The sequence below is a fragment of the Parus major genome, chromosome 1 (genome assembly GCF_001522545.3).
Source record: "Parus major isolate Abel chromosome 1, Parus_major1.1, whole genome shotgun sequence".
Taxonomy (NCBI): Eukaryota; Metazoa; Chordata; class Aves; order Passeriformes; family Paridae; genus Parus; species Parus major.
In genome coordinates this window covers 77,475,377-77,500,973 of record NC_031768.1, presented here as the reverse complement: position 1 = coordinate 77,500,973, position 25,597 = coordinate 77,475,377, and the positions used below count along the sequence as shown (strand labels likewise).

Genomic DNA, 25,597 nt, shown 5'->3' with positions numbered 1-25,597 from the left:
CAGAGCCCTGTAGTTATTTCACTCTTGTCAAAATCCCTTTTTTTCGCTGTTGAAAGCCAACCTGAACGCTGGTTCAGTACCATCTGGACCAGAAGCTAATCAGGTGAAGTAACACCTCCAATTTGACTCAGTGTTCCTTGTTTACATAGCTCATTAACACTTGCAGTTGGCACCCTGGGATCTCCCCATACAGCTCCTTGTCCAGTCAGGCATGTGAGGGTTGTCACAGCCCAGGATAGTATTTTTCACCCTTTTACTTTAGCTTGCTGTTTATCCCTAGCTGGATGAATTTGGACCAGCTCAAGTCGATACTGTTTCTTCATGTTTTGCTTAAGCAGTGATCCAGATCAATCGGTGCAATGAATCCCCTTCATTGATCCCAGTGGCTCTTGTCAGATCCTGGTATCTTTTATTCAGAATGATTTCTTTCTCTGCACTATTAATAAAAAGTGTGTATAATGCAAATGAAGCCTTGAACTGGAAACTCTGCTTCTTACTGAGGGGAATTCATTTTTGGTACATGCAGAAGACAATCATGCAGGCACCTTTTCATTCTGATTTAATCCATGCGTTTTGAAAGTTAGCATGCAGAATCAATGAAAAGAATAAATCTGGGCTGTTTTTTAAATACATCCCATTTTTTATGTGCCTCATAAAATTCCAGCCTGCCAGGATGTAGAAGTCTATAATTAACTGCTGAAATAGTGTGCTGCTTCTCCAGTTGTTTGTGTATTTATTCCCCCCACATATTACTGCTGTTTTCAAACAACCTATTGATATTTACTGATTCAGCCATGTCTGTGGCTGCTGACAGGACACAAGGAGCTTGTTTTCTTCCCTGACACAGCCCAGGCAGGCGGGTTTGCTGGCACTGTGGACAAGCTGAAGGGTGTTACACCCAAAGTGACTTGTCCTGGCTTTTCTCTGCAAGGATAGCCCAAGCATGAGCGTGGGCTGGAGGCTGCACTTCCATGTGAATGCTGGCAGCCCTGCAGAGGAGCTTTGCTTTGTATCCTCTCCTTCTGGTCTAATATGCCTTACATTAAAATAAATGAAAGAGAAATGAAGTTGTTTCCACAGCTTGGGTGATCCCCTGTCATTTCTTCTTCCCCTTCTCTATTATTATCCCAGCTGGTTCCTCTAGAATTGCAGAGATTGAGGATGGCACCTTTTCCTTATGCTGAGAATCTGTTCTGAGTGTGGATCTCTGTGAGGAAATACAACGTCCTATTCTTCTCTTAACTACCAAGGATATATTTGATACAGCATATGTCTTTCTAGATTATAATTTTGCCCTGCAAAATCTTTACATAATCGTGCCAAAGAAGCTGGCCAAGTCTTTCAAGAACTAACAAATGTCACCAACAAAATAGTGAATTCAAGAGATCTGAGCTCAAGTATGCAGAATGTTTTTTGAAACAAACACTTATGTTTACAAGGTGCTGCAGCTATTGCTGATTCTATAAGACAGAGAATACCATGAGGGCTGTGTCTGGGCTTTGGCAAATGTTCTCCTATTTCTTTCTGTATCACCATTTAGTGATGGATCTATAATTGTGTTTCCTTGCACCATGACCATCAGGCTGGGGTTGCTGACTTTGCCAGGATCCTGTTTTATTTTCCTGCATGGTCATAATACTGTTTTGTCCATGTTACTTGCAGACAGACAGAAGAGTGTTTGAAGTCTGCTTCATGACTGCAGAAATCATAATGAAATTGGGTAGACACCTGGGCTGAGGTTAGTATCCAGACTGAAGGTTCCCAGTCAGTGGGCAGGCATAAGCACATTTCACGCACTTTTTTGCTCTCATTGTAAGGTAAAAGCCAAAGGCAACTTCAAAGAACTGCACCGCAGAAACGCCTTATTCTCATTGCTGCCTCAGCCAGACCATCCACAGAAGATGCATGAAGTTGTGAATTAAAGTTCCTTGGGAGGGTCTTTGGAAGATGAAATAGGCCAGTCTGCCCTAGAGACAAAGGAAGGCAGAGTATTCAGAGAAAGATGAGCTAAATAGATTAGAGGAGGTCATTTTAATTATGAATTAATGCTATGGTGTGTTGGAAACAAAGTCCTTCCTCCACTGGTCCCTTTCCATCTGTGGACAGAGGAGACCTTCACTGTATCTGTAGCAAGGCTGAGGTGGAATTTCCTTTTCAGAACATTTACAGGCATTTTCATTTTATTACTAATACTGTGCTGCTTTATCCAGCAACAACTCTATTGTATTTATGATTTTCTGGTCATCAACAGCAAGTGAACTTTATCATTAATTTTTCTTTCCATGTTTCTTATTCCTACATAAAGTTACAAATTCTCCCCAAATTCCTATGTCTTGGTAATTCTTGCTCCCAGGTGGTCCAATATAAGAGGAGTATTGAAACCATGCCTAAATTTGGGGGCTTGGGCAACCCCAACATCTTGAGGGATTTCTTATGAAAGCGAGGTCCATTGTCAGGTATTTTGCTGAAGACATCCTGTTGTGAGCTATAGGTAGTAAGCTATTATGTATGTATCACAAGCTGTATCTGTGAAAAAAAAGAGTAATTGGTGACCCCAGCACAGAAGCCCTTGAAAGCCTCACTGCCTGCTGGTGTTTTTTATTCAAAAAATTGTTTTCTTTAATTTTTTTTTTCTCTTTTTCCTTCTTTACAATACATTGCAGAAGTTTATGGGGGTCCTCCTTCTACAATAATATCAACAACAAAAAAATGTTTTTAATAGAAATATAGCTGAAATGTTGCAGAGATAGTCAAAACTCATAATGTTCCACTGTCATATGGTTTTAAGAAGGATGATTTTCAACTAGAATGTGTTTGGCTGAAAGATTTTAACCTGCCCTAATGCAGAGTAAGATCAACATTTAAAATACAGTAGAAGCATTGTAAGAATGTCATTCTTTACTAAGCCCAAAGGACCTCTGGATAATCCTGGTTGCTGTGTTTCTTTAGAGCTTTACATGAGAATTCGGATAGGAACTAAGCTGATGTTATAACATTCCTATTTTTGCAAATGCTGATTTGTTAATGTGAATTGCTGTGTTTATTTTATTGCATATGTACTCAGAGATTTTGCAGTTGGCTAAATCAGAACTAAATTAGGACAGATTAAACAAGTAAAAAGAAAGTTAGAAACATTAATTTTATTTAACAGCTGTGCATCAAGAGGGATAAAGTCGGTTGTACCTGTTCAGTTTTGAAGCTGGAAAGTGCTGGAGAATCTCTCCTGTGGCCATGGCTGCTGAGACTCTGGTGGCTGGCAGCTGCTATGGGGTGTAAATCTTGAGTAGCTCAAAAAGTAATTTGCAGTTCAAGAAAATAGAGATCTCTGTGGTGTTTCCTTCCTCTGTAGCGTAAAGCTAGATTGACTAAAGGGACAAGAAAAGATTAAATTGATGAAAGTCTAATATTTCCCAAAAGTACAGTGTCAAAAGTTCATGCAAGGGTCTAAAGGGTGTATCTACGGGCAAAAATTGCTCTGCTTCATAATGAAAAATTGCTGTATCTCCACTGGTTTAGATTCAGAGATCAATTTTATTCTGTTGCTTTACACTATTCCCATAAAGAAGTGAGAAAATCTGTACTGCAGCAAATCTTCCAAATTTTCTACTTTCTACTAAGTAGGGGTAGTAACTGTGTCCAGACATTTGGGCTTTCACTTGCATAAAGCCAGTGGTGCCTTTTCTTTTGGTAAAGAGGAACAAGCTCACACTTAACTGAATTAATTGCTGTGGTAAAATATGTGAAGCACAGACTGTCAGCAGCATGGAGGAGATGTGTGTTTGCTTGTCTGAGTCCACATTTGCTTGTGGAGCATCTTTTGCGCTGTGAGTGATATCCCTCACTCATGGTGTTATTTATTGGTCAGAATTTTGAGCAAAAGAATATCCAAGTCCCATGATGGGCATCAGGTCCCTTGCCAGGTTTGCACACTGGAGCACCAGTAAGAAAGGGGGACTGTGGGGATGGTGTGAGAACTATGCCCTTGATCAGAGGGCTGGAGCACCTTTTCTATGAAAACATACCGAGAATTCGAGTTGTTCAGCCCAGAGAGGAGAAGGCTCCAGAGAGATCTTACTGCAGCCCTCTAATTCTTAAAGGGGGCTTATAAGGAAGCTGGAGCAGGACATTCTACTTGGCCTGTAGAGATGGGACGAAAGGAAATAGCTTTGAACTGGAAGAGGGTAGATTTAGATAAGATATAAGGAAGAAATTTTTTTATGCTGAGGGAGGTGAAGCACTCCAGCAGGTTGCCCAGAGAAGTTCTGGATGCTCTGTCATAGAAAGTGTTCAAGGCCAGGTTGGTTGGAGCCCTGGGAAGCCTCATCTAGTGGAAGGTATTTGAGCCTGTGACAGGGTGACTGGACTAGAAGGTTTTTAAAGATCACTTCCAACCCATGCCATTCTGTGATTCTGTGAATTCCTGTGTTTTGTTGTGAAGTGTCATACAGCACCTCCCTGGCTTCATGTCTTTTAGAAAGTTTTATCCACATTTAGCTCCTTAGTTATTAGCCTGCACCTCTGCCAGAGAACTAATAGGCCTGGGACTGAGAACAGCACTTCTGGCCCTGGGAGCTGCCCAGGGGCAATGTCCCCTCTCCTGTGCTGCCTCCGTGGATGTTTAATTTACAGCCTTTTAGAACATGTGTCTGTGCTAGGCAGGTAAAAGCCATCTCAAGGCCAGGCTGAGCTCAGCACAGCTTTCCTTAGTGCTGGCTGCATGAAGCTCTGCTGGGATCTTCTTCCCAGGGACACTGGTCTGTATTTCTGACCAGGTTAGCAGTGTACTTGTGTTCAGTGTTTCCTCCATTTCAGTACCTTTCTGTGTCAGAGTGGATGCATTGGGCAAAACTGGGATGAGAGTGTGGGACTGTGTATGTGCTCTGTCTGGGGCCCTGCAGAGCCAATTTGCTTTCACTCTAGTTTGGACAGAAGATTAAGGCTGCACTGTCATCTTTCTTTGCTGTTGTGGCAATGACAAGTTTGTTAGAGCAGTGCTGTTCATTTTCTAGGGCAGGATTTTAAAATTGCCTTCACTTTTCAGCTTTGTTCTATTGCAGTTGAAGGAAGTGATGTGTTATTGTCAGTAGAATTAGGTCAACACTGAAGGCTTTTGAAAACCTCTTTTTGAGAAGCAGTGTAGGTGCTGAAGACAACAGTAACCATAATTACTATGTATTCATACAGCACAAAATTGTCTGTCTAAGAAAAAATACTCATGGATATTTGAGACCTAGTGGGGTAAATACTATTGTTCATTATGTCTTGTGCCTTGTTTTGGGTACAGAAATAAAGGTGATGATATCAGCAGCAAGCCTAATAGCTTGTAGTTACGTTAAAATACAAATCCCAGGAGGTGCTTGACTGCAGACTTCAGGTGGGGTCCAGCAGCCAGCTTGTTTTCCAGCCAAACTGGGCCCTGACACTGAGGTACCAAGTGGTCTGGGTTGAGTTTATTTAACAAGATCCGTGTAGAAATTTCAGAACTTGGGCATCAGGGCTGAGGAGTGGCTCAGCCTGTGCACAGTGAGATTTTGCCTGGGGTTGCTTGCCCTGACCAAGGCTTCAGGGGCTGCCTGTGCAGTGGATGGAGGGATGGAGGTGGTTGGGTGAGGGACTCTGATCCCATCTGGCTGTTGGGTGCAGGTTTACCCTCACTGTTCAGATATCCTCCTGGATTATCTTCCAGCCATTGCAAATTATGATTCAGATGTATTGAAATGCTGCCTGATGACAGTAAGCCTAGTTCACAAGCAGATCCACTACCAGCTCACTTCCTGTTCTTCCCTGATGAGAGTCTGGAGAGTGGTAGACACCCTTAATCGGGGAGTGACACAGTGAGGTTTCCCACTGGAAGATGGTTTTCATGGCTCACTGTGAATGAACGGGGCTGTGCCTCCAGCAGTCCTGCAGCAGCACTTTCCTTTTCCACTTGCTAAAGCCACTCAGGGATGCTGCTTTGCTCACATCACTTCCTCTCGCCTCCCAACTCAGCTGATCCGCTGGTCTTGTTCTGGGCAGGGAGTGGTGTTCAAAGGGTGAGTAATGCATCCCTTGTGCTTTCTTCAAGCCTGCCAGCTTATGCTTCTCAGCTATGGCTGAGAAGTGGGAAGTCAGGGAGAGGCTGGCTGCTGGTGAAGTATTAGCTGCACACCTATGCAAAAATGCTGGTTTTGAGTCAGTGTTTCCTTTATCTGTTCATACCAGATGTGTACATCATTGTTAAGAGCAGGCGAGGAGACAATTTACCCAGTCTCTGCTGCGATTGTTGGTATTTAGGAGTTGTGACAGTCCAGTTATAACACTATTAATAAACCATGCAGTCATTAGGTGAAAGCTCCCGTAAGCATTTCGAGGGCGTGTGGCTCTAACACTTCCCCCATGTGTGCTTTCCCACAGCCGACAATGCCAGCCGCCCTTCCCGCCGCCGGCAGCCCAGCAGCACAGCCCCATGTCCTCGCAGGCCACCGCTGGCCCTCTGCTCCCAGGCTCCCTGCCCCCGCTGCCGGCCCCTGTGGCTGCCCAGACCCCAACGCTGCCAGGCCAGCAGCTGACACCCGACGCCTTTGCCATCGTGGAGCGGGCGCAGCAGATGGTAGAGATGCTCTCCGAGGAGAACCACGTGCTGCGGCAGGAGCTGGAGGGGTACTACGAGAAGGCAGACAAGCTGCAGAAGGTAGGTGTAGAGACTGGGAGGGGGCCTGGCCAGGATAACCATCTTGGTGCTTCTGTCTTTGGGCAGCTGTTCTTCATAGCTGTGTCTCTGCAATGGAGATACACCACTGGCTGTCTCTAACCACTCCTTCTCCATGGTGGTCTCACAGAAGAGTAATCCTGTGCCTTGTGGGCTCCACTGCCTTAGGATAAAACAGTGCAGCCCATCAGATATCTCTCAGCTGGATATTTTCCCCTTCCATCCTTCCATGCTGGCTTCACTCGAGCTTTTCCTGGAAGTCTTCCATGGGCAATATGTTCCTGTGTAGCAGGGTCCTGCACCATCTGCACAGGCATTAGAGATACAGGTGAGAACGACATGAAGAGCACATTCTCATCTGTCCCAAGCAATCCTGTCCAGCACAATAAGCTCATGTGGTGCTCTACACTCTTTGGAATTGTAACAACCACCAGTGGGGCTGTCCATTGTTTGGAAATGGATTAACTGGGTTGTCTTAGAGGCTTTCAGTTACTGCTCCTTGAGTTTCTAAGAACTAATGTTAAACATCCATCTGACCATGTTGGTTCTAAAAGCACTGCCCCCTTATCTGAAAGAACCATTTGATAAAGATTTTTACCAAAAAGATTTTTAAAGAATTTGCTAAATACCCATTTTTCTAAGAGATCCTGCATCCTCTTTTCTGTAAGCAAGCGGGTGTTTCAGTGAGAAGGGTGTGATGTCTTGTGCACTGCCTGGGGTGAGAAGATGAAGAGTTGTATCAAATGAAGTAGAAATTGCTTAAAACTGAGGCTCACTGAAGGCAAATCAGAGATGCTCCCCAGAGCTGCTGGTTTTGGATCCCAAGGGCTTGGACCAAAGTACTTATTTAGGGTCCTGCATTACTGTTTAATTTATGTCTTCCCACCACTTATACACAGATGAACTTAGACTGCAGGTCTTTTCTCTCTGAGTTTAGGAGTCCATATAGGAACTCATTTTTTTTGTGTGTTGTGTGGATCAGGGTGTTCTTGAAGACATCCTTCATAGAAGAAGCAGCTCTGAGAGACCATGTCCCAGCCTCAGCTTTGGGAAAAGTTTGTGATGATTTGTTCAGACAGATTACAAGAAAGACCAAGTGTTTTTTAGCTGCTGTCTTTTCTGCCTCCTTCTCTGCAACAAGATGAGTTGAATTTATTCACAGAATTTCCTAAACTTAGTTAAAAAAATGTTCGCAGCAACATTAACTATTCATGAAGAAATCTGCAAAAACTTTAATACTGACTTCTCTGTGGCCTTTGTGGGCAAAAAGAAATATTCCAGCTATTAATTTCACAAAAGCTGCGTTGTTCAGTAAAAGGTATTTAAGTGTAATGCCCTATAAATATGCCAGTTTTTTCACTCTTGGAAATGGCTCTCTCTTTATCTTGGATGCCCTGCAAGTCTATTGCATCAGACACCAACAGAAAGGTATTCAAGCATGGCCTGAAGTCTCACTTCAGTCAGTAAAGTGTGGACTTGAGTCCCATTGAGTTTGGGGGAATGTAAGCAGAGTATTAAAGTGAAACACATACTCAAGTGCATTTTTTCTTCAGGAAACCAAATCTCTAAGACATGGTATCCCTCCCATGCTGCTTTTGCTGTGTTTGAGCATAAGGTCAGGGCAGGTCTTCCTCAGTTCCCACAAGCATTGCCTCTGAAAATGTGATTGAGTTAAATTATGTACTCTGGATGTGAAAACTCTTCCCTCTTGTTGCAAGTGGAAAGGTCAAGAAGAAATACTTCTTGATTGTTGGTAGCAAATTTATTCTAGGTAGGACCACCTTCCCATCACTTCTATTTGTTACAGAATAGGAGAAGTTAGAGAAAGTTAGCTTGACTTGTAGGACTCCCTGGGCATTTGTATAAACAGATCTGTTCTGAGGGTTGTCACATTTTCAGTTGTGTGTGAACAGACTTTTTTTGTAGAGAGGTACAAGGTGGTGATGAATCCCTGTGCTTTTTGATGAGTTGCCTCATTTTCTTACCTAAAAAGAAGAGGAATTGTGTGCATTTAATTTTGAACTTTTTGATTTTCCCTTTTCTGAGCAGTGTTACTTTGTTGAAGTTTAATTGCCAGACTGGGCTGGCTCTTCCCCATGCCACATGTGTGGGTTGTTTGAGTGGGTTGGCTCCAGAAGCTACCAGGCAGAGAAAAGGCTGAATTGTTTTTTTTCCTCCTGCATGGAAGAAGGAGAAGGAAATCCCAGAGCTGTAGAGAAACGCCAACACAATTTATGGCTGTTCTGCTCTCCTTGAATTTTGTTCAATGCTGATGGAGCACTTGCTAGAGCAAGTTCTCTGCCTCCAGGGCTGCGGGCTGTGTGGTGATGTGTGTAGGAAAATACCAGCATATAGAGGTGGAAGCAGAGCCCTTGTGGTAACCAGCAGCATTGGGCCAAACTCTTAGGCTGTGGAAACCCACTTTTGTGCTGGCAAATCTGCTTTGCTGTGGTAGGAGCTCTCTGGAGAAAGCATCTTCTCCTGCAGATAGTGGCTTCCCAAATTCCTGAACAATTTGGAGTGAATCAAATTAAAGCATCTTGATAAGGGCATTGTTCAAATGCCTTTAAAGCACTGATGCTTGGGGCATCGACCACCTCTCTAGGAAACATGCTTCAGGGTTTTACCACCCACTCAGTAAAGAAACACTTTCTCATGTCTAGTCTGAATCTTCCCACTTGTTTCAGCTTTTGTGCTTGTGAGCAAGCTGGAAGCAGAAACTGGGGAAGGAAATCTGGCTTCCCCATCATGGCTCTGGTAGGCTTTCCTTGGTGCATGGTTTGGAGGTGCTGCCTGCCCAGGGGCTGTATCTTGACACAGTGGCTCCAGTATTGTGGTGCAGGTCCAGGCTGCTGGCAGCCTGGTTTCAGGTTCCTATACACACAGTGGAGTTCCTACACACACACTCCAGCAACCTTGGAGCTTTTATTCTGCAAGAGCTGCAGCTGGAAAATCATGCCTGAAGCTTACTGAGAGGGACCTAACTCCTCAGCAAGTGGAGGTGAGCTCACACCCTGACTTCAAAAATCTTGAATCTGTCCCACCCATGACTCAAGGGGCCAAAAAAGCGCCAGATTTAGAAAGGTGTGTGGGAGGCTGTATATGTGTTTTGGTTTTCCAGCCTGTGCACATTATCAAGCCTTTCTCTACAAACAAAAGGGCCAGGCATGCAGGAACAGATACCCACATCAGTGTTCACCATCTCTGCAGGAATGATTTTTCCAAAGCTGTATCACTTGACATTATCTTGTTAAAAGAGTTGGATGGATTGAGCTGAACAGCAAAACTACACCATGGACTATTCTTCTGTCAGTTGGACTCTGGTCTTAAGATGTGAGTTCACCACTAAGGGTTTCTTCTGCATACCCTGCCTGCAGTTTGCCAGATTTCAAGGAGATGAAGTTAAGAAGATTGAAAACCTGAAACAATTGGTTCTGTCTGTTAAAGAGAGTCTCTCTTGTATAAAGCAGTCTTCAGTCAAGGATGGAAAGGAATGGATCACAGTAATTTAAAAGCGACATGAGGCCAGAGCTGAGCCTAAAATACTTTTGGTGGCATTCAGAGCTCAGAGACAAGTTTTGGATCAGGGACCTGTTGAGAAATAATTGTTGCCTTGTGCACCCTTTCTAGGAGAGAATATAGTCCATATAAGTACACCATTTCCTGGTTTTTTTCCTCTTGGATGGAGTTAAAGCAGTCATCATGGTCATAGACTAGAGGCAACCAAGCAGTTCCATCAAATCTAGCCCACCTCAAGCTTTTTTGGGAGCTGCAAATGGGGTGTTCTGAGCTGTTGTGACATGGTGAGCTGCCCCACAAGGAGTTTACAGGGGGTCTCCACTGCGGGAGCCACCAGCATTGCTGGGACTTCATGCCATCCTCTGCCAGGGAGATTGGTCATTGCAGAGCTGGTGACTGGCGTGACATGGGACATGAGCATTGCCCTGACCCCTTGTGTCTTATTGGAATGTGCTGGGAAAACACTGGGACCGGACACATTCCTGCAGGGCTTTAACAGGAACTCTCTCTCCTTTCAGTTTGAAATAGAGATTCAGAGGATTTCAGAAGCTTATGAGGGTTTGGTCAAGACCACCACTAAGAGGGAGGCTCTGGACAAAGCAATGAGAAACAAACTTGAAGGAGAAATTAGGAGACTTCATGACTTCAACAGGGATCTCCGTGGTACGTTACAGTTGCTTGTAGTTTTTTTTCCCCTCCGGTTGGCATGGTATTTCCTTTACAAGCTCCAGAGCAGCAGGCTTTAGAGGAGTGGCTTTGTACAGTATTTAGATACACATCTTGAGATGCCCTGCTCATTGGCATTAGACAAAATTGCTGTCACACCCCTGTGGCAAAAAAACCTTCTGGCAAAGTGTAGGAATTGGCTCCAGATGGTGCCTTTGTGTTCAGCATTTAAAAATACGGATTTGACATCAAGGCCACCAGTCACAGTATCCTGTCCACTCCTGAAGAGCAAATTGTAATGTAGAGCAATGCTGTGCTACCTGTAAATCTCAAAGGTCAGCGCCTTCACAGACCAGTAGCAAGTATCAAAGGGTATCTCTTTTTAAAAAAACTTACAATTGAGGGTGTATCCTTTTGAGAAAGGAAATGGAGAATATGTTGGGTAACTATTGCCCATCCAGGTTCCTGATGTGGGGTACTTTGATACTCACTGCTTATGCAGTCAGTGAGCTGACTTACAGTTTTTGCAGTGGTGCAAGGTGGGCCACGTTGTCTTTTTGAAGGGGGGAGGTTTCTGAAGGCAGGAGGTTCCCAGAGGAAGCAGTCCTTGGCTGCAGAAAATGCCTTCTTTCCCAGGGCAAGGAGTGGTCACTGGGCTGGGGGCTGCCTGTCCCCAGGATGTCTTGCTGCACCAGGGGCAGCTCTTCACTGCAAGAGAACAGCCATCCCCTTTGCAAAGCTGGATAATTCAGATTGCAGATGCCTTGTGCATTTTGAGTAGTGTGAGAGATGATTGCCTGGGCATGTCAGCTATGAATGGCAGAGGCTTTCCTCCCAGTTTCTGTGAATCTGAATAACACAGCTTCATGGAAGAGGTCAAAGGCTTCATCTTTTATGTATGTGTCAGCCTCCATTTTAATATCCTCCTTCAGAGAGTCTATTTATATTGCTCTGCTGGCATGCATCTTATTTTCTTGGTTGGCCTGCAATTTTATATACATATATTTATACTTGAAGTATTTCCTGTTTTTTGCAGAACGACTGGAGACAGCCAATAGGCAGCTGGCCAGCAGAGACTTCGATGGGCACGAGGATAAGGCAACAGAGGGCCTTTATGCCACTCAGAGTGAGTACTGTGCTTATCTGTTTGGAAGATGCAGATATATATATACATATATATATGCATATATACATGGACACATATATACATGGTGGAGGTGAATACTTTGCTTTTAATTGTTATCCTTCTTGTGGCTTGGTTTTACTCAGCTAATTCATCACGTACTCTTGTTTAAGCTGCAGACGGGATTGTTTAGGGTAGGGTTTTTTTCTCTCTGAGCACCAGAACCAAGCAGTGGGAGTTAATGGTAACACAACTTAGCTTATTTTTGATAAATATTTATCTGAAGTTGTGAAGTGTTGCTTGCAGAGATAATCTCTAAGGATTGAATGCTTTTTAGAGAAGCCAGATTCTTCTCTTGGCTGGGAAAAGCTCAGAATGAGCTCTGCTGACTAGTTGTCAGTGCCATGGTTTGACTAACAATAGAAAGAGCAGAGCTCAACCATGCTTTTTCCAAAGGGCTGAAATGGCAAAGATTTTACAGCTTCTATTGCTATGGAAGCATCCATTCCCAATACATAGTAGGTTCCCAAAATGACTGGCTGTAGTGCTGCTGATTTCCTTGCCATGCATTGATGTGTGTGTGACCATCCAACCTGAGCAGCTGGATGCTGTGTGGCAGTTTTGCTTCTTTTGTATCCTAAGCATCTTCAGCATGCTTCCAGAAGGATTTGGCCACCTGGAGGCTGTGCAGTGTCTTGTGAGCTTAAATCCCGGTGAGGCTCATGGCTGTGTACAGCTCATCCTTTTGTTTTATCGCACCAAGAGCTTCCTTGGAAGATGAGCTGCAGCTGCAGTGGAGAACCATCCACCTCCATTAGCATTGTGGAGTTTGGAATTATTCAGCATGCCTCATCACCAGCCCTGTAATGTCCAGCAGCTGCTTCAAATGCTAGAGAGCCTTCTCCTGGTTCCCACCAGCAGCAATGATGCCAGCACGGCTGACTGGTACATGTGGGCACAAACCAGAAAATAATCCAGTGATCTTTTCAATGACGTGTTAGCTTTGCCATATTAGCAGATGGCATAAAGGTGTGTAGATACTGCTGCAAATCCAACAGGATGATCTCTGAAGGAAATGGCATTGCTGTATAAATCTTGTCATCCTTGGGAAGAGTTCAAATGGGGTAAGCTGCTCAGTGGAAACTGGAGACTGGGATCTGCTCTCTTCGTGTAGAGACAGCCTGGCAGTGTTGTTATATGCTGTTAGCTACAAGGAGAAGTTAAATCCCCAGAATGGGCCTAATTTGAGTTCTTTCCCAGCACATAAACATGCTCTGTGCTTCTACTGATAAATAGCTAGCAGTGAAACTTTGTGCTGTGCACTCAGCATATTGCTGCAATCAATTCACAGCTTACAAACAAATATAGCTTTTTGGATCCTATCACATAAGAAGGTCTGGATGCTTGGAGTGTCTCCTGGCTAGGCCAGAGAGCTAAATGTTACTAATGCAATGCAGAGTGCTTCCAAGAATAGAAAAATGGGCACATGTAAAGCAGGTCCTCTTCAGTCATGTTCTTTGGGCTGCTGGGACACGCACAGTACTGACCTCGATGTCAGGGCATCTACCTAAAACATCCCTCTCAGAGGCCATAAAAGGTTCTGCTTGGAAATCCTCTGTTGGTCACTACATCTATACACTGATGTCTGTGTGTTTCTGAGTCTTCCAGAGGGGCAGACCGTGACTCGGGTTTGCTTGTACCTCACTGCTGACCTGGGGGTTTTTGCAAGGACAGTTTGTATCTTCCTCATGTCATTTAATGGGATGCACAGGCAGAAGACTGAGAAGAAGGAAACTGAGTTTTAGCTGCTTTATATATGCTGAGGTTGAAATAGTAATTTTTAGAAGAGGAGAAAAATGTTTGTTGTGGAAGTGATGTTTTGTTTTTTTCCTAAGAGTAGAAGGTTATTAAGTAAATGCAGGTTAGTAAGTGCAAATTTTAATTTTCATTAGGAAAGGAAAAGCAAATTTCTATGTTTGTGGAAGACAGACGGGGAACATGACCCAAGTTATATAAGAAGACTCCAACATCAGCAGTTTCCTAAAAGTTGTCATTTTTAAGCCACTCTGGTGATGAGCTGAAGAAAGAAAGATAAGATTCTTGAGGCTGGTAATACTGCATACCAATTTTCCTATGATAAAACTCCAGTAATGGGAAAAACTCTCTGAGAAAGAAATCTGGCAAGGCAGGATGTTAAAGGATCATTACTCAGTTCCTTGCAGAGCTTTCCATTAGCAGTGCAACAGTGCAGAGAGTCATGTGCTCTGAGATGGAGACTGCAGGTGACAAAAAAGTCTTATTCTTTCCAATAATAATAGACAAAGCCAGGCCACATGCCTCTAAGGATTGAGTGCTAGGCATTTGTGCCTAGGAAAAACACTACTGTTCTATCAGGGGCTGGAAAATACTCACACTGTATTAGTTTGAAGATAATTATGTGATGTTTTTCTAGGGAAAAGGGTTTTTTTTGAGGAAAGGCATGAAGCAGTGACTGATGAGGGCATATGGACACATACAGGCAGGAAAGGAGACATTTAGGAGGAGGCTAAGAGATGCTGTGGGAAGGAAGAGGCAGGAAGATTGAGGATGGTTTCAAGGGCATAGGGCTGAGAGACAGCTTAAATTTTGTATCTTGGGAAAAATATGTTCTGGTGGAGTGTGAGAATTTTGTGTCGCTTTTGTGGGGGGTTTTGGAACTGTGGGAGCACTGTTTATTCAGGTGTCTGGGACAGACTGAGGTCTGTGCCCCATCCACATGGCTCTGCATCTGTTAGTGGGGATGCGTGGACAGTTTTAGCAGTGTGTTGATAGAGCCTTATGTTTTGTGAGGGTGTTCAGTTCATGTGCTGTGAACTTGTGCATATATCTCTGTTCCAAATATCCCAGGCAAAGAAATGTTCCCATTTCCAGACCGGAAATAATCAGGAAATAATCTGCATTGCTGCTCCAGGCCTCCCTTGGCCCAGCTTTGTCAGCATCAAGCCACAGCTGCAGCAGACTGAGTGAGGCTTGGACAGGTGGACTGCTCTGCTGCTCCTCTGGAGGGAAACCTCAGTATCTGGGCCTGGCAACCTGGCCCTACTTAATGTGCAGAGAATTTAGTAAAGCTGGAAGGTCTTTAGAGCAGGCAACAAGGTCCTGTCCTCATTTCAGATTCCTTCTGACAGTCAGTCTGGGGAGACTGTCAGAGCATGAGGACCCATCCTGTCTGTCTGTGCTGTCTGGCAGCAGTGGCTGTTTGGGAAGGTTGGGCCACTGGAGTTGGCTGGGACACAGCTTGATCTAGATGAGCAGGAGAAGTGACTCTTGTGCCCCATCCTGGTACATCAGCTGGTCCAAGGGTGACTGGAGCAGCTGCCATGGCATACACCTGTGACCAGGGACGGTGGATGGCAGAGCTCCTCCACACGCGTGCCGTGTCAGGAGCTGCAAGACTGATGAGAGGCTGAAGAAGTCCCTCAGGTTTCACTGAGGAAAGGCATGGTCCCTGGAAAGCATCTGTGGAATTAACAGCTGTGAGTGAAGAGCCACCATTGGGAAATGAAAACATGCATAAGAGAAATTATTGGAACTGCTGCAAGGGATGTGGTATGGGATCCCACTCTTGTTTGCAGGAAATCTGCTGCAGCCAAATTAGTCTCCGGCTGCCGTAATTTGATATATTTTCTTCTGCCAGCAGTGGTCATTTTGTAGTAGCAAGGACTGTCTTTAAAATATGTCCATGTTGCCACTCTGCAACATCAGAGCAAGGCAAAAATCAGCTTGGGATATATTGAGATGGTCATTAAATTGGTCAAATAAGTTGATGCTCGGATGTAATGTGTGCTAAGATGGGAGTCACATCTGAGTTACACTAAATCTGTGTCATCTCATACCTGTATCTTTTTGTCTAAAGTTTCCATTTCAAAGCAGATTCCAGACTTGTCTACTTCTGATGCGCTTACCCAGCCTGACGAGTCAGAAAGCCTGTTTGAGAAGTACTGAAGCAGCCTCCTTGCTTTTTCCCCTTTCTTCTACCCAGCCCTAGTACAGGTGTAATATCCACAGTGAGTGGAGGTACAGTAGTCAGAGGCAGGCTGTAGAAAGCTGTGAGATTACAAAAGCAAAGTACTTATAAAATGTACCTCCAGGGTTTTACAGGATGAAGCTGATGCAGAGAGGTGTTGAGAGCTGTTCAGGAAATTTTTCTTGCCAGCTTTTTAGTGGTGATTATTTTGTGAATTTGTGTATGATTTGTCCTCTTTTGGTGGGATAGAAAGTTCAATCCAACAGGGTATGCCGAGGGCTTCAGCTTTTGTGAGTGGATGTTGAAAATGAAGATTCCAAGTCCTGTTTTGCTATGTGTTATCCCCATGTGTAACGTGAAACATGGGTTTCAAATCCAGAGCAGAGCATGTGTGGTCCCAGCATGAGGTGGTGGAGTGGAGGGCTGAAATAGCGTTCATCTTCCAGCTTCCTCACCCTCTAATGACATTAGATAATTTGCTCTCTGATAATTTGCTCAGGTTTACACTTTCCTACAATAGATGTTCCTTCTGACTAATCTGATTGAAATAAATATTTTTGCATTGAAGGAAGAGGTCTGCGTGTTTAATGTAAAATCCCTTGCCAACAAGGGAAGAGGAAGGCCCCCATCATACCAAGATGGCTAATGGTGCGGTGTCCACAGCACTCACTGGGCTTTGCTTGTGGGCTTTGCAGTGACCAGCATGATGGTGTTGCTGCCAGGATTTCTTACGAGGTGCTCTGAGTTCCTCCTTTTAGGATAGATGAGAAGACAGCTGAGTGGGTTTGGGCTCACCTCATCCACTTTTGCCTTGTTCCACATGACTCGGCTTGTGTACGTCTCACCTCGCTGCAGGCACCTGCTGATTGTGCATGAATTAAACCTGTTCTCATCCCACTTGACATTAAAGACGAATGTGGCCCTGCTGGGAGAGAATTTCAGTTCAGGTCTGAAATGGAATGGCTTTGGCCATGCAAAGTTTTCTGACCCTGCTTGGGGGAAGGTGGATGGTTGGGTTTCCAGCTTGAGTTGTCACATTTGAGTGGCATGAGCTGGATGTTTGGGGCAGATTTCCCATGTTTCAGTGTTTTTGAATCAACTTTTCACTTCAGTTAAAAAATGATAAATTATGTAATGCTATGTTTTAAAAATGAAAAATCAAAACAACATTTAATTGATGCCAAATTAATTTTTGGAGGAAATTTTCCTTCATGGAGGCTTCCTAAGTGTCTATTTTTGTTGTCATTCAGAATGAAGGCCAGATTTTGAAATTTCAGATGTCACTGAATGAAACCTCAATCCCCTGCTCACTCCAGTCATTTAACTATTTGTGTTCTGACATCAGGGGTCCAGTGATTGGCCCGTGACACTCGTATTCCCAGAAATGTCTTCTCAGCACTGTCAGGGCAGAAGCAGATGGAGCCAAGCATTTCCCCAGGCAGCTTGCCAGCAAAGTCAATGGTGGGCCTGCAATTTGTTGCTGAAGACAAAGATGTGAGCAGAGCTGACCGAATTTAGCCAGCTGTTTATTTTTTAATGTTGTTTTAAATCTTAACCAAAAAAGGGATGATTTTTCAGCCCAGAGGTTATCTACATGCTTTAGTCTCACTTGAGATGCTTAACAGAAGGGAGCACTGGTCACTGGGTCCTTAAGTCCTGCAGGTCTGGAAGGTCACCCAGGACCCCCATAAGCCTGAAATGTCTCCCACAGCCTCCCTGTCCTCTGCGTGGTCAGAGAAAGTGTGTACAGAGGCCTCCTATCAATTTCTTCATTACTGTTTTCCCCTCTCTCCATTTTCAGGCTGTCCAGCACAGATTTCTGTTTACTATTTGGCTTCTTCAGATTTTCTCATGATAAAAAGCATGAGGTACAGCACAGCCCACATCCATGGGGCTGAGGTTTCTTGCCCATTACAGAAGGCAGCAGCATTGAAGCTGGCAGCTACAAGCAGCTCTTGATGTTGGGTGTTCTGTAAAAAAGGGCTAGCTGGTGCAAGCCAAAATTTTGCTGGGGGATGTGCTAGCAGTTCAGCAGAATGGAAAGCTGCAAGGCAGTGCTGGGGGGCACAAGCTCTGCCAGTGCAGCTGCAGTCCAAGCTGCTGCTCGTCTCTGCTGCTGGTGTAAGGCTGGGCACTGAGGGGCTGAGCCCTGGCAGCAGAAGCTCCTTGCCTGCTGTGTCTCAGCAGTGTATTGTAAAGGCTCTACTCGCTGCTGCTTTTCATAATTTTTGTTTTTCTAGGGGGGGTGACAGCTTACCTCTGGTTTGTGGCCTGGGGCCTGTGAGCTGTCCTCATGGAGTGGCTCTTGTTCTTGTCTTTGTTTCAGACAAAGAGCACTTGAAGGAGAAGGAAAAGTTGGAGATGGAGCTGGCAGCTGTACGTTCAGCCAACGAGGATCAGCGGAGGCACATTGAAATCCTTGACCAGGCCCTAAACAATGCACAAGCCAAGGTTATCAAGCTGGAAGAGGAGGTGAGGCATGGACAATATTTCTGTGCTCTAAGGATAGACTTGTCTCATGGTTAGTCCTTTCTCCACCCAAGTCCCAATTCTCTTCTACCCACAAAGTACTAGGTCTCCCTCTTTCCCTTGCACTTGCCCTTTTATAGAGAAAATGTGTGGTTACAAATACTGAGCCAAACAAGCAAGCAAGCAAAGGAGACCACAGATGTGTCAGAAAGCAAAGCCTTAAAGTGTAGCCAGGAACGAGATCAAATTCAGCTAGATGGTGGCTGAGGTAATGATAGTATTTAGCAGAAAAATTGAATGAAAAACTGACTACTCACTAGCCTGTGACTGTGATAGAGAAATGTGATGTTAGTGCATCCCATTTCTCACCAAAGAGTACCAGAAAGCTTTTGAGACGTGCACAGCAACGCAGCAGTGCAGGGCTTGGGGACTTCACATCTTAAAATATCTGTCTGGAAGCAGACTGACTGAGCAGGATTTAGATTGACAGGTTTTATCTGAGAGCTGAAGAGAGCCTATCATATCGTGGGACCCAAGAAGTGCAAAACTCCCAAGAGGTCTTTAAGCAGTAATCATATAAGCCTGATAGTGAAAATAGGTATTCAGATGGGAAGAGAAATTCCAGGCAGAGGGGGCTCTTTAAACTGACAGACAGAACAATACCTGCTATTAGTTGGAAGTCAGAGCTGGACAAATTCAAAGTGGAAATAATGCTCAGTTTTAACTGTAATTAAGAGTGACATTATCAGTTCTCCATTACTGGTGAACAAAGTCTCAATTTATTGTGTTCCTTAAGTACTTTCAAATCAGGACCTGTGGATCTAGTAACTATTTGAAAGTCTGTGCATTCTAGCAGATTGGGCGAAATTGTCAAAATAGGCCTTTTTGACCCTTTAGACCCCCTAAAATCTTTGTCCCTGGGACCAACAGAGGGAGAACGTTTTATGGGAAGTAAAAGAACATGATCTTTACTGTCTAAGTGGCCAGGTCACTGGTGATGGGAAGGCCGCTGATAAACCTCTGCCCTAGGAGGTTTGGTAGAGGTTCAGGCTCTGGCACAGACCATTGGCATGATTTTGGGCAGCTCTGTTTGCCTTCAGAGCTTCATTTTCTACCTGCGCCCTCCCCAGGGCTGGCCAGGGGTGTGAAGGATGCAAGGAGTATTGTGGGGAGCAGAGAAGGCCTTTCCCAAATACCTGCAATTAACTTAAGTGCCATTCATTGTCTTGGAAAGATGAAGGGAGAATTGACCTGTGATTTCTAAAATGTTTTTAATTAGCAATAAAATGACAATGACAGACTCCCTGTTAGGCTAGCCAATGGTTACTTAGAGTCTGGAAAATTTAAAGTACTATATATGAGTGCTGAAGGCATTGCTGGTTTGTACCTGACCATTGGCCCATTCTGACTCCCTGTTTAGAAACATTTTAAAAACTCCATTTCCTCAGATGGATGGACTCAGCAGCAAGAAGAGGATTGCATTAAGTTTAACTGCTCCTTTGTTAGTTAGACTAAAGCCTGCTCACCATCCAGGTGTATTTGGAGCAGTCCCTTTGGGGGACTTTGGGGCCAGCATATCTTTAATCTGTACATAATTCACTTGACACTCTCTGGCTGAAAGGCAACCTGAGTTTTTCTATTTGCATTTCATTACAAAGGGCTGAATAAAGGAATGTTTTAGGTGGCAATGCCTGCTTCTACATTCATGGCATCATGCAGGGGATGGGAAGAAATAGTGTTTAGCTTGTGTCTGGTCCACAGACTGTCAGTGTGGTACTGGCAGGTAACATTGGCTTGCTGAGTAGAGACTAATGAAGGCAGAAGTATATACAGTGATTTCCTGGCAGGTGGTTCAAAAACCTGCCTTGTGCCTGCTGTGTTGCAGTAAGTTTGTTTGCAGCCTTAGGGCTCTAAGAGCATGGCAGTAGTCAGGTTTTAGTCTAGTCATCCAACAGAAATGTGCCTCTGCTGGATCTTAGATTGTGGACTGGTAGAGCTGAGGGGAGGTTAGATGTTCCTCTCTAAGGAACTCTTAACCTGCTCAGGGCATAGCAGGTGTTATGGAGGTGGTAAATTCCTGCCTGGGGCACTGTAGGTGTTAGAGAGGTGGTAATCTCCTGCCTTGGGCATGGTAGATCTCAGAGGTGACATATATATGAAAGTGATGCCGTAGTATTTGCCAGAGTAAGTCAGAGTCCTCAGCCTGACAAACCCATGTTGATCTGGTATCTTTAAACTTATTCTTTTTCATTCTAGGGGCAGTTCAAATTAATTTTAGCCCAGCTGCTGTGTTTAAATTGTTCAAGGAAGTGTCAGGCAGCTTGGGTGAAGTGCAGTTAATCTGGGGTTGCCAGCATGTGCCCAAGCTCCAGCACTCACTTTCCCTTTTGTCCTGTTTCATGGCTGAATCAGAGCACCTTTTCAACAGTCTCCAGTGTTTCTGGATCTTAATTAGACACATGCAGAAGATAAGCTGCAGTGTTAAACCTTCATGTTAAACCAGGGATTTTCACTATAATTTGGAATATATTGAGGAAAACACAAATTCAGTCAAATCAAAATGATTGTTATTATTGTTAACAGAGCTCTAGCTCATGCACTGCTTTGTAAATCTGCCCAGATTTCTTCTACCACCAGCATGTAATTAACAGCATTTTAAATCAAGCCTTGAGAAATAAGCAGTAGCTATTAAGTTGAATTAACATAAGATAGTGTTCTATGTAAATCTGCATTATCCTGAGTGCCTGCTAGTAGAAGGATTTAATTCAAAATGTGTAGGTGGTATTATCACCACATGTCATTTAGCAGACTGCTGCTGGAATCATGTGTCTGTTCCAGTCTTTGAATAGAAAACTGAATAATTGGAGAGGGCTCAGAAAGCAGCTGTACAATTTATTTGAGGTCCAGAATCTGTTCTTTGTTGGGAAGAATTACAGTGAAAAGTTGTCTGAGCTTCGGTCTGTGCACATGAACATGAATCGCTGATTGAGTAAAATTAGAGGGGATGGCAGTGGGTTATCTGGTCCAGCCTCCCTGCTCAAGCATCCTAGAGCACGTGGCACAGGACTGTGTCCAGATGGTTCTTGATTATCTACAGTGAGGGAGACTCCACAACCTCTCTGGTCAATCTGTTCCAGTGCTCAATCACCCACACAGTAAAGAACCCCCAGGCCCTTTTCTGCAGAGCTGCTTTCCAGCAGGTCAGCCCCCACCCTGTACTGGAGTATGGGGTTATTTCTCCCCAGGTGCAGAGCTCTGCATTTGCCCCTGTTGAATTTCAGATAGTTCCTCTCTGCTCACCTCTCCAGCCTGCTGAGGTTCTTCTGGAGGGCTGCACAGCCCTCTGGGGTATCAGCAACTCCTCCCAGCTTTGTGTCTGTAGGGAACTTGCTGAGGAGGCCTCTGCCCCTTCACTTAAGTCATTGATTAATAGGTTTAACAGTGCTGGGCCCAATATTGAACCTTGGGGGACGCCACTGCTGACAAGCCTCCAACCCTGTGCCACCCTCTGGGATCTGCTGATCTGGGATCTCAGTCCTCCTCACTGTCCACTCATCCATGGTTCCTGAGTTTACCCATGAGGATGTTGTGAGAGACAGTATTGAAAGCCTTGCTGAAGTCCAAGTAGACGATATGACCTGCCAGGGATAAATGAAGAAGGGATTGCTGTCAGAGAGATTAAACATTGCTATTTAACATAAGAGGAAATAATGAGATGCAGTGTTTGGAGGAGGCTGAAGCTGAGCAAATCAGGCTGAAAATAAAGAGTTAAGAGTAATTAGCACTGAAACAGTCTACTTAGTGGATTCTCCATCTCTTACAGTCTTTCATTCAAATCTCATATCTATAAAAATCAGTTGTTCCAACTGGAATTACATTTCTAGCATGGATATTTTTCCAAGACCCACTCATCTGTACTCAGATTTATTTGCTTGGATGATCCCCTTTTAGCCGTAGCTCTTCACCTTTATTTTCCTAATCCCTGGGACAAGGGCAGTGTTGAGGCAAGTTTGCTGAACAAGTGAAGAAGTGAATTCTTTAATTAAATGCTTCTTGCTCTAGTAGATCACAGTTTGGAAACAGAACAAGAAGTAATTTGGTAAAATTGCAAAGGAGAAGGCTAGATTAGGCATTAGGGTAAAAGTTTTCGGGCAGTAAGGGAAAATAAGCTGTGAAGTAGTTTGCAGAGATGGGTTGTGTCATTCCTACCCCTGGGTAGTTTTGTAAAGAGCGTATACAGATATGTGCCAGGTTTTTTGTACAGTTGATCCTACCATGCAGCAGGAGGATGGATTGGTACCTCCCCCCTTGTCATCCAGTTTTGGGGTTTTTTGAGTCTGTGTGTCTGTGAGGTGCTGGAGCCTGGTGTCACATGTCTCTGCTTGTAGTCACTTCTCCCTTATGGAGCCATGCTTCACTGGCAACCCAAGTTAATTTTAATTGCAGCATTTTATACTTTGTGTTTTAAATGCATTGGTGATTTTTTTGTTGTGGTTTATGAATCTACAAGCAGAATAGAAAAGCCAGAATTGGCTTGAGAACCTGCCTATAAACTTATGAATGTGAGAAGTGTGTTGTTGCATATCTCCTGCAAAATTGTTTTGGAAGGCGGTGGGCATGTGAGCATCATCTCACCCACAAGGGCAGAGGTCTGTGAGTGAACCCTGGGGCCTAGAGGGCGGCTCCAAACCCAAGTTGTGGTTGCTGTGATAAAGATGGACCCTGCAGCATTTGGCAGGACATGGGAGAGCAGATGAGGTCTGATGCCAGAGAGACCCTGGGGGTGCTCCCTAACCTTGTCTATTCATGCTGGTGTGGCTGGAGGTAACACAAACACCTTCCTACTGCCAAAATAGCACATTCAGCAAGAAGCCTCTGCTGTGTGGGTCTTGCCAAGTTGTGAGCTTCTGAGGAATGCAGTCTTCATGCTGCTGCCAGAGACTAGTGGGATTATAATCTCATTAATTTTCAGGGAAAGCCCAGGGAGCTGTAAGCATTAGCCTAGATTGCAGCAGGGCTAAGGAGGTCACTCTGCCTGTTGTTGGTGCCAGGAGTTAGGGAGGTTTGTTTAGACCAAGCTATGCTTTTGCTGTGAGCAAGCCTGTACTTCACTTCACCTGTGACAGGGATGGATTTAGGGTGACAGAAGAGGAATTCGTACCTCTTTTGGGGTATGCTGCTTGGGCAATCTCTGGCTGTAAAACCCTGCATTGCATTGTCATGCTTAGCTCTTCAGTAATTGCATTACAGATGTAAAGAGGGCCTGGCTTTAGCTTCCAGGACATCCCATCTACAGAGCAGCATGGACAAGCCTGTGAGCAGGACAGAGTAGGTGGAGCACTTCTGGCTGCTGGCACTCCGCTTGTTCCACCTGTGCTGAGCAAATATGCAGGAGTGAGGGAAGAACCCCTCTGTTTGGGTGCAGGCAGTGTGCCAAGGGTCAGCAGTCAATAAAACCCACGGGAATTCCTCTTTACTGGGTCTGTCCTGTGTGTTTGCCCAAAGAGTATCCGCCAACATGACAGCTCTTGCTTAGCAATGGTCTGGGGGGTTGATGGTTAGCAGATCCTCAGTGGGTGGACAATCTGGGGCAGCATTCCTTCCAAAAATGATAGCTCTGCCCCAGTAGTGCCTGCTGTGCACATTCCCTGCCTGTCAAAGAGACACCATCCTTTTCCTAGAGAAACTCTTGAAAGCAAATGACCAAAGCCATGCTCAAGCCCAGTGCATGCCTGCAAGTGCCAGGGGTCCCAGCGGCCCAGAGTGGGGTACTGTGCCCTCCAGACTGCTGACCCCCTGTACCCACAGCTGCGCAGGAAGCAGGCCTACGTGGAGAAGGTGGAAAAGCTGCAGCAGGCGCTGACACAGCTGCAGGCAGCCTGTGAGAAGAGGGAGCAGATGGAGCGGCGGCTGCGCACACGCCTGGAGCGAGAGCTGGACTCGCTGAGGATGCAGCAGGTGAGGACAGGGTGATATGGGCAGGACCCCAGCACGGGGTCTTTGGCATTGATTTTAACAGAGATGGTCACTTGCAACCCTGCCAGGTGACATCTTGCCTTTGGATTTGGGTTGTTGGGCCTTCCTCTGTTCCTTTGGATAGGGTTATGGATCATTGGAAGTGTTCAAGCTCATAATTTGGAAGGGGCTTTGACCTTGTGAAGTTGAATTTAGATGACCTTTGAAGGTCCCTTCCAGCCCAAACCACTCTATGATTCTTGTTCCTGACCTTCAGCAGAGGATGGGACCATTTTTCCGTGGGGCTCTGGATATAGTTGAGGCCCGCCGGCTGTTGGGCTGAGATGTCCTGCCTCCCCTGCACAAGGGCAGGCAGGGAAAAATGTCCTTCCAGGTTTCTCTCTCTAGCAATGACAGATTGTGCAAAAACCAGCTCCACACAGAAGGAGGAGAGGAAAGATGCAGTACACATGAGATTCACCCCAAAAATTTTAGCCAATGTTTCATTGAAAAGGCCAGGTAGTATGATGTGGGATCTGGTAGGATTAAGACCTAGGCCTATATTTGTTCTGTGCAAAGCTTGATGGATGTGGTTCACAGAAACTTCGACCCATAACAGATCTGGAGCCAAGTGATGTCATCTTCAGACAATAAATTGTTTATCTATCAGTCCAGTCCAGAATGGGCTAGGAGTATAGACTTGAATTTCTGTGTGTGACCCCTTGTTTTTCGGCAGGCCTGTGTCTTTAGAGGGGTATTGTTATGCTTGAATTTTATGCACAGTTACTCCTTTGTTGCAGCACCTTCATCCCTAAGTCACAAAGTCCAGTCATCTTGAAAAGGGGAAAAAAAAAAAAAAAAAGAGAGAGAGAAGGTTGCAGGGAGAATTTCCAGGCTGCAGCCTGCACCAAATGCCGAATACATGGGCATTGGCTCTGGAGGAGAGTGAGCAGATATGCTAAATGTATCAAACTACAGCTTGGGGAAAAACCAGCAACATAAGCAAAGCATGATGCTCTTGGAACTCCTGAAGGGCTCACTCATATCTGTCATCACACGCATCTGCTACTATAACCTTTACTTATTTATAAGCCATTAGTGGACACCAAAGCAGCTGTTACACAGAGCTTGTGCTGCCAGAAAGCAGAGGGGCTGATCCCGCTGGCAG

General features: G+C 44.8%; 1 protein-coding gene across 2 annotated transcripts in view; it reads left to right on the top strand.

The window, feature by feature from the left end:
- AMOTL1 (angiomotin like 1) overlaps positions 1–25,597 on the top strand; it is a 66,393-nt gene that overhangs the window by 30,435 nt on the left and 10,361 nt on the right. For both annotated transcript variants that reach the window (XM_015645262.2, XM_015645275.2), the window contains 5 exons: positions 6,397–6,673; positions 10,729–10,873; positions 11,913–12,002; positions 18,332–18,477; positions 24,283–24,432. In XM_015645262.2, the coding sequence (XP_015500748.1) occupies positions 6,397–6,673; positions 10,729–10,873; positions 11,913–12,002; positions 18,332–18,477; positions 24,283–24,432 (808 nt within the window). The remainder of the gene's footprint in view (positions 1–6,396; positions 6,674–10,728; positions 10,874–11,912; positions 12,003–18,331; positions 18,478–24,282; positions 24,433–25,597) is intronic.